We start from the raw sequence: 14094 nt of genomic DNA, 5'->3' as shown, positions 1-14094 counted from the left end.
TATAAAATTAAACGTTACTTGAACCTAAATGATCATTTCTTTAAAATTTTCTAATACCTTTCATCAGAAGAAACACAAATCAAGGTAGAGCCTACATATTTGCTAGATTTGTTGTACTTGGAAGTTCATAGTGACACTATTCCAGGACCTTTGCAGGGTTTAGCTATGTAAAAAATGTATTTTTTAAATGACAATTTTATTCTCTCTGGAGTTTCCAGTGCCCTGAGAAACATAAAGTACTCTTTCTATATTCAATTTTAAAATCACCTCTGTGAAAATGGAAACCACATTAAGAAATTAGCATTTGCTACTTAAGAGAGGGAGAGAAAAGGGAGAGGGAAAGAAGGGAGAGAGAGTGAGAAAGAGAAAAGAGAGAGAGAGAGAGAGAGAGAGAGAGAGAGAGAGAGAGAGAGAGAAAGAGAGAGAGAGAGAGAGAGAGAGAGAGAGAGAGAGAGAGAGAGAGAGAGAGAGAGAGAGAGAGAGAGAGAGAGAAAGAGAGTCACAGATCCAGAGAGAGTGGAGAACTTGAGTATTATTTACAATGTTAGGAAAATCGATCTGAATACCCTGTCTTACTGCACAGGAAACTATTAATGGTCAGAAGGTAGCATGCAATCTTTACTAGAAGAACTTCAGTGTCTTGATCAGACTTATAAGAGTTAGCATATTTCAAGTTAGCTATAAACAAACAACTGGAAACTAAAGCTGATATCCAGAGGATTACAGTTGGAGATTCTGGCCCAGCAGTTCTATGGTAAGTCCTGGAAGTTTCTACTTCTATATAACTCAGCCGATCTTCACTTATCATGGCTAAGAACCACTGCTATTTGGAGACTCTTGGTCAAAGAAGTCCACAGTTCATGTATCAAACCTCAACTTGGCCAAAATAAAACCTATCTAATGTCCTGTTGATTACTTTGCTCCTCTGTAAGACTTGCAGCATAATTTAACTGAATACAATTCCTGCCAAATATGTTTTCTCTAGCATCATCCCTTGGATGAAATATGATGTTATGGCTGGAAATAAGCTCAGTTGAGCAGAACATGTAACTAACATGGGAGAGAGTTGGGTTTAACCTGAAAAAATACAGGAAGGAAGGAGGGAAAGAAGGAAGGAAGGAAGGAAGGAAGGAAGGAAGGAAGGAAGGAAGGAAGTAGATCATTGACATCTGCTTATTGAAGTCACTTATATTTGTTCAGCTAATTTAGCAACAGCAAAAGGATTCCTTTTTTACATAAGTGAGGACGAATGTGATCTTTGTGAGCTGCACAAATCCAGCAGGGCTTATGTTATCCTGGATGTGAAAGTTGGGATGGAACAAAGATGATCCCATGAAAAGAGCTTAAGTAGACATGAGTTACAGCCAGGTTCCACTTGTGTTCTGCTGTTCAGTGAACCAGTTAATGCTCAATTAGTGCTTCAGTTAAATGAGTGGAGGATTTGCCTCATCTGGATATGGAGGGATTTATAGTATTGCTGGATGAAGCTATAACTAGGTCAGAGTTGAGAAATGGCTGAAAATGTACGACTGCATGTGCCAAATGGAGACAATTAATTCTTGGCTACATCATCTTAATGAAATAAGCATTTCATTTGCCTCCGTCAACCACTATTGAATTTGATAAGGAAGAGACCAGATGGAAAGACAGCTTCTGAAAAAGCCCTTATTCTAACATGCTGCTTAAAGGTAATCATCTGTAATTCCAGCTATGTTTGAGGGGAAAGACACGTTTCTATAAACACATAAGACTATGATCATCAGAGTCACTGGTTTGCTGACTCTGATTTTGGTCTCAAAACACTACATACATGACCCCCCCCCCACACACACAAAAACACCTTTGTGCCTTTTTTCTTTAAGAACTATACCATAAGGAATCTTCCATGTTTGAGGAAATGTTGGTTCCTTACCTGATGCTTTAGTTCTTAGCAATTCTGATGGCTTACTGGGTTCTCCAATCCCAATGCTATTCCCCGCAACGACACGAAATTCATATTCCACCCAAGGACTCAAACCAACGACTGTTGCATTGTACGTGTGGCCATTGAGAATTTCAGGGACTAGAAAGAGCAAGACACTTCAGGTACCAGGCAAGAACCACAATGATAAGTTAAATTACTAAATGCTAAACTAATCAAGATACATATCAAATAGATCACATTTAAATCATACTATTATTTAAAAGATTATTTCCAAGCCTGGCACGGGTGGCTCACATTTGTAATCCTAACTACTGAGAAAGCTGAGATCTGAAGATGAAGCAGGAAGCCACTTCATCTTCAATGAAGCAGCACAAGGCAGAAGTGGAGGTATTGCTCAAGCGATTGATTGCCAGTCTTGAGAGGGAAAAAGCCAAGCAAAAGTACAAGACTCAGAATGCAAGCCCCAATATAAGCACACACATATATTTAAAAAAGAAATCTCCTAAGACCTATATTACTTACCTGTAGCAACTGCTTGCCAACCCAGAGAAAAAGGTGTCCGTGTTTGAATAGTGAATATTTGAATGGGACTGTTATTATCCGGGCCTGGCTTCCAGCTCAGCTGGGATGTAGTGCTAGAAACGTGTTCCACTCGCACATCTTCAGGAGGACCTGGGGGGCCTTGAAATGGTATTTTAAGATGACCACATTGGAAGTGTTTACATTCATTGACTGAAGACAGGATGATTTAGTTTTTACAAATAATATCCACCTTAATGCATGTATAGCCATAAATAGAAATTAGGTCCTCTTAATTCACTTTACACAAGTCATTAATTGAGAAATGTTCCCTTTGGAGGGTGCAAAATTTCTTTCGTGGGGTGAATGGATACCCCTGACAGATGGCTAAATTTAAAAACTGAGAAATACAGTCTGATTCCTCCCTCAACATCTAACCCAAGTAAATATAACTTCTAGAGACAACTATACAAACATTTCACTCTGCTCTGCCAAAATTGGTGTGTTATAGCTGGGCATGGTGGCACATGACTACAAACACAGCTGCTCAGGAGGCTGAGATAGGACGATCATGATGTCAGACTAGTCTATATAAATAGTAGCAAGATGCGATGTTGAAATCTGCCGGGTTAGTTGGTACCTACATATAATCACAACTACTCAGGAGGTGGCAATAGGAATATTGTAGTATGCAAGTGGGCAGAAGAAAATGTGGGAGATCCTATGTGAAAAGTAACTAAAAGTGTTAGGGGTATGCTGCAAGTGATAGAGTTTGTCTAGTTCCTGAATCCAAGAAAGACAGAAAGAAGGAAAGACGAGAGAGAGAGAGAAGGAAAAAAGAAAGAAAGAAAGAAAGAAAGAAAGAAAGAAAGAAAGAAAGAAAGAAAGAAAGAAAGAAAGAAAGAAAGAAAGAAAGAAAAAGAAAGAAAGAAAGAAAGGAAGGAAGGAAGGAAGGACGGAAGGAAGGAAGGAAGGACGGAAGGAAGGAAGAAAGAAAGAGAGAAAGAGAAAAAGGGAGGAAGGAAGAAGGAAGGGAGGATGGGAGGAAGGGAGGAAGGGAGGAAGGGAGGAAGGGAAACTATTTTACTACAAATAAAAGGCCAATATAAAATTTTTAGGGGCTGATAGTGTTCTCCAAGTCAGATCATTCATTATCAATAGATAAGATGCACATTGTTAATGTCCAAACCTATAAAGCCAATAATCTGGAGTCCTGGACTTGTGGAAACAAAACATCTGCATGGTTTTGTATCACTGTCTTATCATGACTTGGTACCTCAAAGAGCTATCATAAAGTTATCAAAAATAGGGTTGGTAAGCCAAGTGCCTAGCTAATCACGAGACTGAGATTTGAGGATCATGGTTCAAAGCTGGCCTGGGCAGAAAAGTCCCTATGAGATTCTTATCTCTAATTAACCACTCAAAAACCAGAAGTGTTGCTGTGGCTCCAGTGGTAGAGCACTAATCTTGAGCACAATGAGGCACAGAGAGAGCACCCAGGCCTTGAGTTAAAGCCCCACAACTGACCACAATAATAATAATAATAATAACAACAACAACAATAAACAAAATTGGGATGATGAATGAAAACTTGATCACTCTTACCTCTAACAATTATATCAGCTGCAACAGATAATCTTTCTAGAGTTGTTTGTACTGTGCACATATATTTTCCTGAATGACTTAACTGAATATTCCTTATCATTAAATCCCCAACAGATTCCTGCAGATAGAGAGAGGGAAATGGATAAAAGCATAAACACACACAGCGGGTCTCATTTTCTTTACAGCTGGATAAATACCAAGTATGAGGCAGTTCTGAAAATTTGAAGATTTATTAGAATTGTTGTTGTCGCTCATAATTGATTCCTCTTATTATCCCCTTTATTATAATTGCATTGAGAAAACAAGTATTTCTATGAAAGATATAAAGTAAAGTAAAACAAAACAAAACCAGATGCAGCTTCATAAACAGACAGAGATAATCTTCACAAATAAAGATGGAGAGAATAATTATGAAAGATGGTGATTCATGTAAGCGATTTGATTCATTTTCTAACGCACATAAAAGTCTCAGTTACTTACTCCTCCAATCCTTTCAAAATGAGCTACTCCTTTTTTTAAGTCGATGACATCCCCATTGAACGACCATCCGAATACAACCTCAATGGACGGGTCATGAGATACTTGGCAAGGGAGGACGATGCTCTCCCCGACGGTGACATCCATTTTAGACGGGGGCACCGTGATGACAGTTCTCTCTGTTGAGAGAAAGAAATTGTGTTTGTTTAAAAATGAACAAAATACCATCCTATGGGGATAGGATACCACTGGATATTGGCATGTGATCAATTGGGGCAAATTTGATCTCTACGACAATTTCATTGCTCCCCCCGCCCCCAATGTGCTGTGCGTTTCACTAACATAGATTATTACTTATAGTTCTATTTAGACTTTATGTAGAAATAGCTTACAAAACTGTATAGAAGTCAAAGGGGAGCATTTCACCTATATAATGTACAATGTTCTCTCTCTCTCTCTTCTCTCCCTTTCTCTCTCCTCTCTCTCTCTCTCTTGTTCTCTCTCTCTCTCTCTTTCATTTTGTTCTAAAATTCCAGCTATAAATCTTGGTGTGATGGCTTGTACTGGTAAAATCTAGAAAAGTCGAGCTACTTGGGAGGCAGAGAATGAGGTGATCAAAGTTCACATCCAGCCTCAAGAAAAAGTAAATGAGACAGTATCAAGCCATCAAAGACAGGCATGAGCATGGTCTGGGATGTGCAAGGAACATAGAAGGAAAAACCCTAATCAAATATTAACTAAGTTAAAAAAAAGATTTGTGGATGTGATTCAAGTGGTACAATGTCTGCCTGAGAAGTAAAAGATCCCAAGTATGTATGTATGTATATTAACATTATAATTGAAATAATAGGTACAACTCTAAATAGTCTATGTTAGATTTAGACCTTGTGACAAAACTCTCCTGAGGATTATAACCATTATAGATTTTAATGAATTCATAACATTACGTTTACTTTTAGAAGGATGAATCGGACAGATTCTATGACTCTGTTTTTCTTTTATGAAAAGATCAAACATGAGTATCCACGTTTTTTCAATGCTTGAATTACAAATCCATCATGAGAACCACTCCACTAGAGACCCCATTTCCAATGTCAATCCGTGTTCTACAAGCCCTAGTATATCATTGGCAAAGATTTCAAAGAACAATTCAAAGAGTACTCCAGTTTTCTGAAGAGTCCTACATTTAGAGACACACAAAGATAAAACACTTTTGTTTTTTGTTTTTGTTTTTCCTAGTGGAAGAAATGGATGGAATTCCACAGTGTTGTGAATTACTCAATAAGATAGCTTTATATCTATATGGAACCCCCACACCTACATCTAGATTTAGATAATCACCAAAAATAAAATATGTATCAAAGGAGGTATATGCAGAAATAGAAGCCGAAGGCAGATAATTGTGGGGAAAAGCTTATACATGAAAATGCTTTGTCATAGTAAAATGACTTTTTAGAATCTCTGGGTCCAGAGATTATCTGTACTGTAAAGTTTTTCTCTCTAAGAGATGCTCAAAAGTGTCAATTCCGCTTGGTTTCTAAGTTATATTCAACATAACAAATAACATTGAAATTGTATTCTATGTTCACATGGATTCGTGTGTTCTTTTCCCATGAAAGCTCATGTTGAAATCTGTCATGAATATGAATTAGAAGGTGGAGCTAGTTGGAAATCTTCATGAAATGTTTAGGTCATGACCTTCTGAATGTCATTTAATATTAATGAATCAGTGGGCTAATAGATTATCTCCAAAGTGGGTCTGTTACAAAAGTCAGTTTGCCCCTGTCTCTTGTATATATTCTTCTAGTCATATGATGCCCTATGTTGTTTCTGTCCTTTGTTTAATAATCCCCAACAACAAAGCTATATGTAACCCCTGGTCCTCAGAATTGCACAGATTTCTTTATCCATTATTTTTGTCTCAAGTATTTACACTAGGAAAAGGACTTAAAAGCAGTTTGCCACTAAATATTACCAATGAAATGCTGAATTCAAGAATTTTAAGTTTTTAATTTTTTTTTTAACTAACAACTTAGAAGTGGAGAGTAGAAAGTAGTGACATGGATATTAAGGTACACAGTGATAAAGGAACCACATAAAATGCAAAAATATATTATATTTCTGAATATAATGTAGTAAACAATTCAATCTTCACTAGAAATGCTCTCCTTTTATTACTATTCAGTTACTTTTCATCATTTCCTGTGAGAAGTATCAAGAAGACTTTTGTGATCTATTCTTATCCTAAACCCTTTTTAATTCTTCCTAAATCAGGGTAAGTGATATCTAAGGCAAAAAAAAAAAAAAAAAAAAGCCCGCTTCTTAAAGACAGGTGCAGGGGGCTCACACTTGTAATCCTAGCTCCTCAGGAGTCTGAGATCTGAGAATTGTGGTTCAAAACCATCCCAGACAGGAAAATTCCTGAGACTCTTATCTCCAATTAACCACCAGAAAACCAGAAGTGGAGCTGTGGCTCCAAGTGACAGAGTACTAGCCTTTGAAAAGATCAGGGATAGTGCCCACTCCTGAAAAAGATAAAAACAATAACAACAACAACAACAACAACAACACACACACACACACACACTCTCAGTACTTTCGCTGAGAACAATGCTAATGTCTTATTTACATTTATAAGAAGATGAGTTAACTAAAAGGTCATTTTGGCAGAATCAAAATGACCTAATTTATTATTAATATTTACTGAGCACATATTACATGCTCATGAAGACTTCTGCTAAGTATTAGAGACACATAGTGAGAGAGATGCACATACACAGCACATGTGTATGCCTTCATACAGCTCTATCAATGGAGAGAAGTTGGTGTTAAAGAGATCAGAGGAGCTAGTTGCCAGTGGCTTAGGCCTGTAATCCTAGCTACTCAGGAGACTGAGATCTGAGGATGGAGGTTCAAAGTCAGCCTGGGCAGGAAAGTCTGTGAGACTCTTATCTTCAATAAACCACCACAAAACCAGAGGTGGTGCTGTGGCTCAAGTGGTAGAGCACTAGCCTTGAGCTGAAGAGCTGAGGGACAGCACCCAGGTCCAGAGTTCAAGCCCCACGACTGACCAAAAAAAAAAAAAAGAAAAAAGGGAAAAAAAAGAGATCAGTGGTGTTAAAGAGATCATTAATCAATTCATTGTTATAATTATGATAAATGCTCTATTACAAGTAATCCTTTGAAAATGTTATTAACTAGCATTTTCGGATGATTCATTTATTTGGGAAAGAATTGTTTTCATGGAGAAGTGAAAGATAAGAAGATTTAGCTAGGTAAAGAGAATTGCAAGGAGAGGGAACAATGCTCTACAAAAGCATCTATGATGAGTAGGTATGGAAGTCACTGATGGTATATGCAAAGTAGAAATCTTTCCAGCAGGTCTAGGACTGGGAAGAGAGTAATGTAGGAGTTTACTTGTGAAGAAGAAGCTGAAGGACATTTGCAGTATGGAACTGCCTTGATCTCATTAAAGCCAGCTACTTCATCTATAGGTCCCTGTGAATAATGAAAATAAAAAGTCCTCTGTTCCAAAATAGGAAAGAATTCCTACCAAATATATGAACAACAATACTCTTCCTATTAGAAATAGTTCATTACTCATTAAATGTAATAATGATACCAAAGCAACAGCATGCATTTGCATATCACAAGTGGTATACTTTTCTTGTCAGATTGCTAAATAATACTATAAATAATTGGATTAAAATGGTGAACAACAGGATACTAAAGTTGTATCTTGATCACTTGATAGTCTCACTCACTTTACTTAAAATTTATCGTACCATCGAAATTTATTTTTTAACAACTGTATTCTTCAATTGATATAACTGGCTCCTACAAATAAAAAGTGGCAAGTGCTGCTTGATAAATTTTGACATCGCAAAACGTTTTCCTGCCAATCAATATTTTTTGTTAGTATTAAGACTATTCTATATTTTATGAAACATTAACATAAATTTCTGTTCAACATCAAAAGTAAAATTAAGATTATTTAGAGATAACGATTACCATGAAACACTTTTCTGTGTGTCTATGAGGATTTAACCCTTCCTCTGTCAGGTTAAAGTCATACTGTTTAAGACCGGATTAAATGTTTATGTAAATGGATGTCAGAGGAATTCAATGTCTATGTGTCAGAGCCTGGAAATTGTGGAGTTGGAGTGGGCACTCTTTATTCAGAATTCATGTTCGTCATTCCACTGCTGTAGCTTCAATTACAAGGAAAAACTTATTAATAATTAGTTCCCTGAAGCATCCTATAAAAATAGGGCTTTTGTCCTTGAGTAGAATAATCTTCAAATTAAATTTTTATATCGAGTATATTAGCTAGGGAAAGTTGCCCAAATGTTCACAGTAACAAATGTTAAACTTTTCAGAGAGTAACTCTCTGATATACTTTGTTGCAAATGTCCAAGCTTAGAAGCACACTGTCCGTTTGTAGTCATTTACTATTGAAGTCCACTGCCTGACTAATAATAGTTCCTGTCCTGATGTTCCAGTTGGACAGTTACCATTTCTACAAATCCCAAGGAACAGTCTCTGGTGTTAGATGGGCAAGCTACCCTCTTCTTAACTTTAGTCCTGGAGGTGATTTCCCTCAGAGTCTCTTTCACGTGCAGTCTCTGTTTCATCCAATGAAAATTCCTGCTGCCACCTCTACCAACTCCATCTATCCTGGTCCAGAACCACCGACTGCTACGGAGCATGGCTGGGTGGATGTACCATAATCCCACTAAACTTTACTTGCCGAACACTTGAGATGAAATGAGTAAGTTGTTGAAAGTAACCACAGACCATTGAACCAAGCAGGGGATATTCTCCAGCAGGGAGCCCTGCAGAACTTGTTTAGCATGCCATTGACACTGGTCCTGGATTCCATGCTATGGAATGTTCTCTGATACAGAAGTAGACAGGACAGGATGTGGTTCCGCAGACACCGGGGATAGGTGGAATGGGGACATACATGCATATCTTCTATATTTTTTTCTAATGAGTGATATTTCCATCAGAGTTAGCCAGGATAATTGGAGGTTATTAACACTGAAATATTTATAGATAAGAGACATCACTAGGACATGAATTATAACAAATTTAAACAAAGGGGAAGTTTGCTGGGCACTGGTGATTCATACTTATAATCTTAGCTACTCAGGAGGCTAAGATTTGAGGATTTTAGTTTAAAGCCAGCTTGACAGCAAAAATTCTGGGACTCTTACCTCCCATTAACTACTCAAAAAAGCTGGAAGTGGAGCTGTGGCTCAAATGGTAGAATACTACTACCCTGGAGCAAAGGAAGCTCAGGAACAGTACCCAGGCCATGAGTTCAAGGCCCAGGACTGGCACACACACAAAAAAGTATAGAAGTGATTCTTGCTAGACTCTGTCATGTATGAAACATTTAGATTAATTAACCCCCCTTTTCTTGAAACAAAAAAGTTTTATTGATACTTTTTCTTTTCATATCATTTTATTTTTCTTGAATGTTCCTCAGACACTTGAAAAAAACTAATCTAGTGGTTTTAATTTTTTAGTGTGGATATTAATTGTAGAGAATGAGTTCAAAATGTCAATTCATTGGCTTCTACCAGAAATAACTGTGTAGATCTCAGGGTACCCTAGAATATGGACTAGTGATTTGCCAAAGTTAGTTGAAGGATCATGCAGTGAGAAACATTGCTTTTTGAAATTTGAACCTTAAGGGAAATCTGAGTTTATGTGACATAATGTCAAAAAGTCTCTAATGTTTCAGATCCCTGAAAAAGTTCACAGTCAGTAAAAACAATCTAGATTAACAATGTTTCTAAAATATAGAAAGATTTCAAGATTAACTTATTATTTCTAAACATTGCATCTAATTTCTGAGCTTCATCAATACCTTAGCCAAAATGAAGTACTAAGAATTCCTGGATGGAAGAAATAGATAAGATTTTTCCTTACTTGCTAGTTTATGGAACATTGTAAATGGATAAACCATCTCTTAGTATATTTAAGGATGAGAAGAAAGAAAAAAAATAAATGTTTCATTATTGAACATGATTACATAACATATATCATGTATGTGACTGACATATATACTCATGTTTAAGAAACAATCATAGAAAATTCAAATATTTTACAAGTAGCTGAAAAAATAAAAATAAATGTTAAGCTAAAATATGGAGTTTTTTAATATTCAAAAGGAGATTCTCTAATCCTTTCAAAGGACATGGTCTAGTGCACCATACTTATGAAATCCTAGCTACTCAATAGGCTAAGATCTGAGAATCTCACTGCAGTCAGTTTAGCCAGACAAATTCAAATAATCAGAAAAAAAAAAGAGAAAGAAAGAACAGATGCTCATTGGGTGCTAGTGGCTCACGCCTGTAATCAATGCTACTCAAGAGTCTCAGATCTGAGGATTGTGGGTTCAATAACATTATCTCCTATTAACCACCAGAAACCCAAAAATGGTGCTGGGCACAACGTGGTAGAGCATTAGCCTTGAGCAAAAGGGCCCAGGGACAGTGCTTAAGCCCTGAGTTCAAGCCTAGGACCCAAACAAAACAAAAAAAACAAAGAATAGATGCTTGAGGGGTAGAAAGCCAGCCTGGAGAGTAAAAAGCCAGGCAAAATAAACACATAAATAAATTTTGAAATGTGTGTAGAACATATATGATTTACAGAGTTTATGTCTTGTTTATTAGTGTTTGGCTGTAGCAACATTGGACAAAGTTGTTTATTATCAACAGTGGGTGATGTATACATGAAAATTCCTTGTATTATTTTCTATGGTTTTAATTACCAGTAACAATAAATGGCAACCAAAGAATGATGATAAGAGAATGAAGATTTATTTCCAGGTAGTGACAAATATTTTCCACTCAGCTTCTAAAGTAACAAGAAGATGGCCTTACATATACCTGAGATAAGTCCCTAACGTAATAAAATCATAGAGCTTTCATAATTAGTATTTTGAATCTACATCTATAAGTCATTATATCTAAACAACTTCACCTACCCATTCTATTTAGAAATTTAAGGAATTGCAAATAAGGGAAACCATGGGACCTGTGTTTCTTTGGGCCTGGCTTACTTCACTTAATATAATTTTTTCCAAGTTTTTCCATTTCCTAACAAATGGGGCAATGTCATTCTTTCTGATGGAGGCATAGAATTCCATTGTGTATATATACACATTTTCTTGATCCATTCATCTACTGAAGTGTGATGTTAGGAAAATGAACCCTTAGATATGTATTTTAATGTTTTTTTCTTTCATGCATGTGTCTCTAACACATTTATAAGATTATCTCTTTGTTGCTTTGTATGTCCCCCCCCCACAGTATAACCCCTGCTTTCACTATATTTGATGTCAGTATAACTTGTGGAGGAGATGGGGAAAAACAAGTCGTTTAAGGATTCAGGTGGACCTGTTGCAACAATGAGAAGTACAAAATGTCATGTCAAAAAACGAGCTTTACAATGTCGGTGGGGGGGAAGGGGGGAAGGATTGGGTGGGGGGGAGGGGGGAGGCTGGGAAGGGAGGTGAAGGGTAAACAAAGGAGGAGGCTGCAATGCTTGGTAAGAAATGTATTCAGTATCCTGCCCATGTAATTGTAACCCCTCTGTACAGTATGTTCACAAATTTAAAAAAAACATTAAAAATTTAAAAAAAAGAAATTTAAGGAATGCTTAATAGACTACATGACATTTTTTATGACTAGCTTGGTCAAATTTACATTGACACAATTACTACAGATGCTTCTAAAATACATTTTCAGTAAACAGTACATCAGCGAACATAAAACAATATAATACTTATTGCTACTGTCTCACACCTGTGACTCTAACTCCTCAGAAGACTGAAGCCATCCCAGGCAGTTAACCAACAAAACACCCAAAGTAGAGCTATGGCTCAAGTAGTAGAGTGCTAGCTTGAGTAAAAAAGCTAAAAGAGATAGCCCTGACCCTCCTGTGTTCAAGCCCCAGTATTCACACACACATACACACACACACATGGACACACACACACACACACACACACACACACACAGAGTTTATATGAAGGCTTATGTCAGAACCATGTGGTATAATTTATGTAGAGAGAGGTGGGATTAGTGCTCTGTTTTCTCTGTGGTGTTAATATCCAATTATATAGTTGCATACCATTTCCAGAAGCCAGGGAATAGAAATCAAATGTGCAATGGTTCTCATCTGCCCACACAGAATAGACTTGTTTGAGGATTATCCTTGATTTTTGTTTCTTAACCTTAAAGTTGGTGCAAATCTTCATCTGTGAGGGTATCACTCACAGTGTTAGTTTTCAGAATAATGACAGCTACATTGTTTTTGAAATTATCCACTTCTCTCAAAGGAAGTACAAGCAGTCTATTCCTGTGTACCAAAAAACCATGGTTCTGCCGTGGTATATCCATAACATTATAAAATGTTGCTAAGATACCAATGTAAAGTAAACTCATGTAAAAATAGCACTTCAAACAGGTGACAGAATTCTCTGATATTTTTCTCTCCCTAGCTAATTTGTGATGACTAGAAATAAATACTTTAGAAACTAGGTTCTCTTCTTTTAAATCTCAAATGACACCACACATAAGCATTAGCAATGCTATAATTCTTTCCACTGCTCTTTCATTCCTTTCCTCCCCATGATATTCATTGGGATTGTAGTCCTTATAAGAACATTGTATTTGTTTTCATGTAGGTTTGAAAGTAAACAGACATTTTTCCAAAGCAGACTGACAAATGGCCAACAGAAATAGATGGAGCTCAATATCTCTAATCATCAGGACCATTGGAATCAAATCCCTGGATCTGTTCAGATAGTTATTAACCAAAAAATAAGAGATAGGTTTTAGAAAGGTCCTGAGTAAAAGCAAATTGTTGTACATGGTTGGGGAGATTGTGAGTTGATATAACTCTTATGAAAGACAACACAGAGGTGTGTAATTAAAAATAGAATTTTCAGTCAATCCCTGGTGGCTACTCAGAAGGCTAAGTCCCAAAGGACAGTGCCTCCAAACCAGCCTAAGCAGAAAAGTTTGAGAAAATCTATATCCAATTAACCAGCCAAAAAGCTAGACTGAAGGTGTCAGCCAAGAGGGACAGTGCTAGCTACCAGTAAAAAAAAAAATGAGTGAGACCATGAGATCTGAATTCAAGCCCAAGTACTGGCATGTACACACACACACACACACACACACACACACACACACACACACACACAAAACACATACAACACACGGTAATATTAATTAGCCTGATAGATAAAGGAGATATGACATTTCTGACAACAGAGATAAACACAGATGAATGATATGAAGCCAATCAGACACAGAAAGAATAATACCATATGAATTAATCTACACATGGATCCTAAGAATATCACATACAAAGAAACAGACAGTAGAATGGTGGGCCCCAGGAACAAAGTCTTGAGTGACATTAGGACATGTTGGTTATGAGTAAAGAATAAATCCAGAGATCAAATCATCAAAATGATAGCTATTGTTAATAGCACTAAACTTAACACTGGCTATGTGCTGAGAATCGGGTATTCTCAACACAAA

The 14094-nt window shown here is 36.9% G+C and overlaps 1 protein-coding gene across 1 annotated transcript in view; it reads right to left on the bottom strand.

Moving 5' to 3' along the window:
- The window catches only part of Cntn6 (contactin 6), a 267806-nt gene that overhangs the window by 19801 nt on the left and 233911 nt on the right, over positions 1-14094 (bottom strand). Inside the window, 4 exon segments of the mRNA XM_070018410.1 lie at positions 1913-2062; positions 2447-2605; positions 4049-4166; positions 4529-4704. Of these exon segments, the coding sequence (XP_069874511.1) occupies positions 1913-2062; positions 2447-2605; positions 4049-4166; positions 4529-4704 (603 nt within the window).

Source organism: Dipodomys merriami, unplaced genomic scaffold (genome assembly GCF_024711535.1).
Source record: "Dipodomys merriami isolate MVZ:Mamm:240054 unplaced genomic scaffold, mDipMer1.0.p SCAF_13, whole genome shotgun sequence".
Taxonomy (NCBI): Eukaryota; Metazoa; Chordata; class Mammalia; order Rodentia; family Heteromyidae; genus Dipodomys; species Dipodomys merriami.
This window is presented reverse-complemented; position numbering and strand designations above follow the sequence as displayed.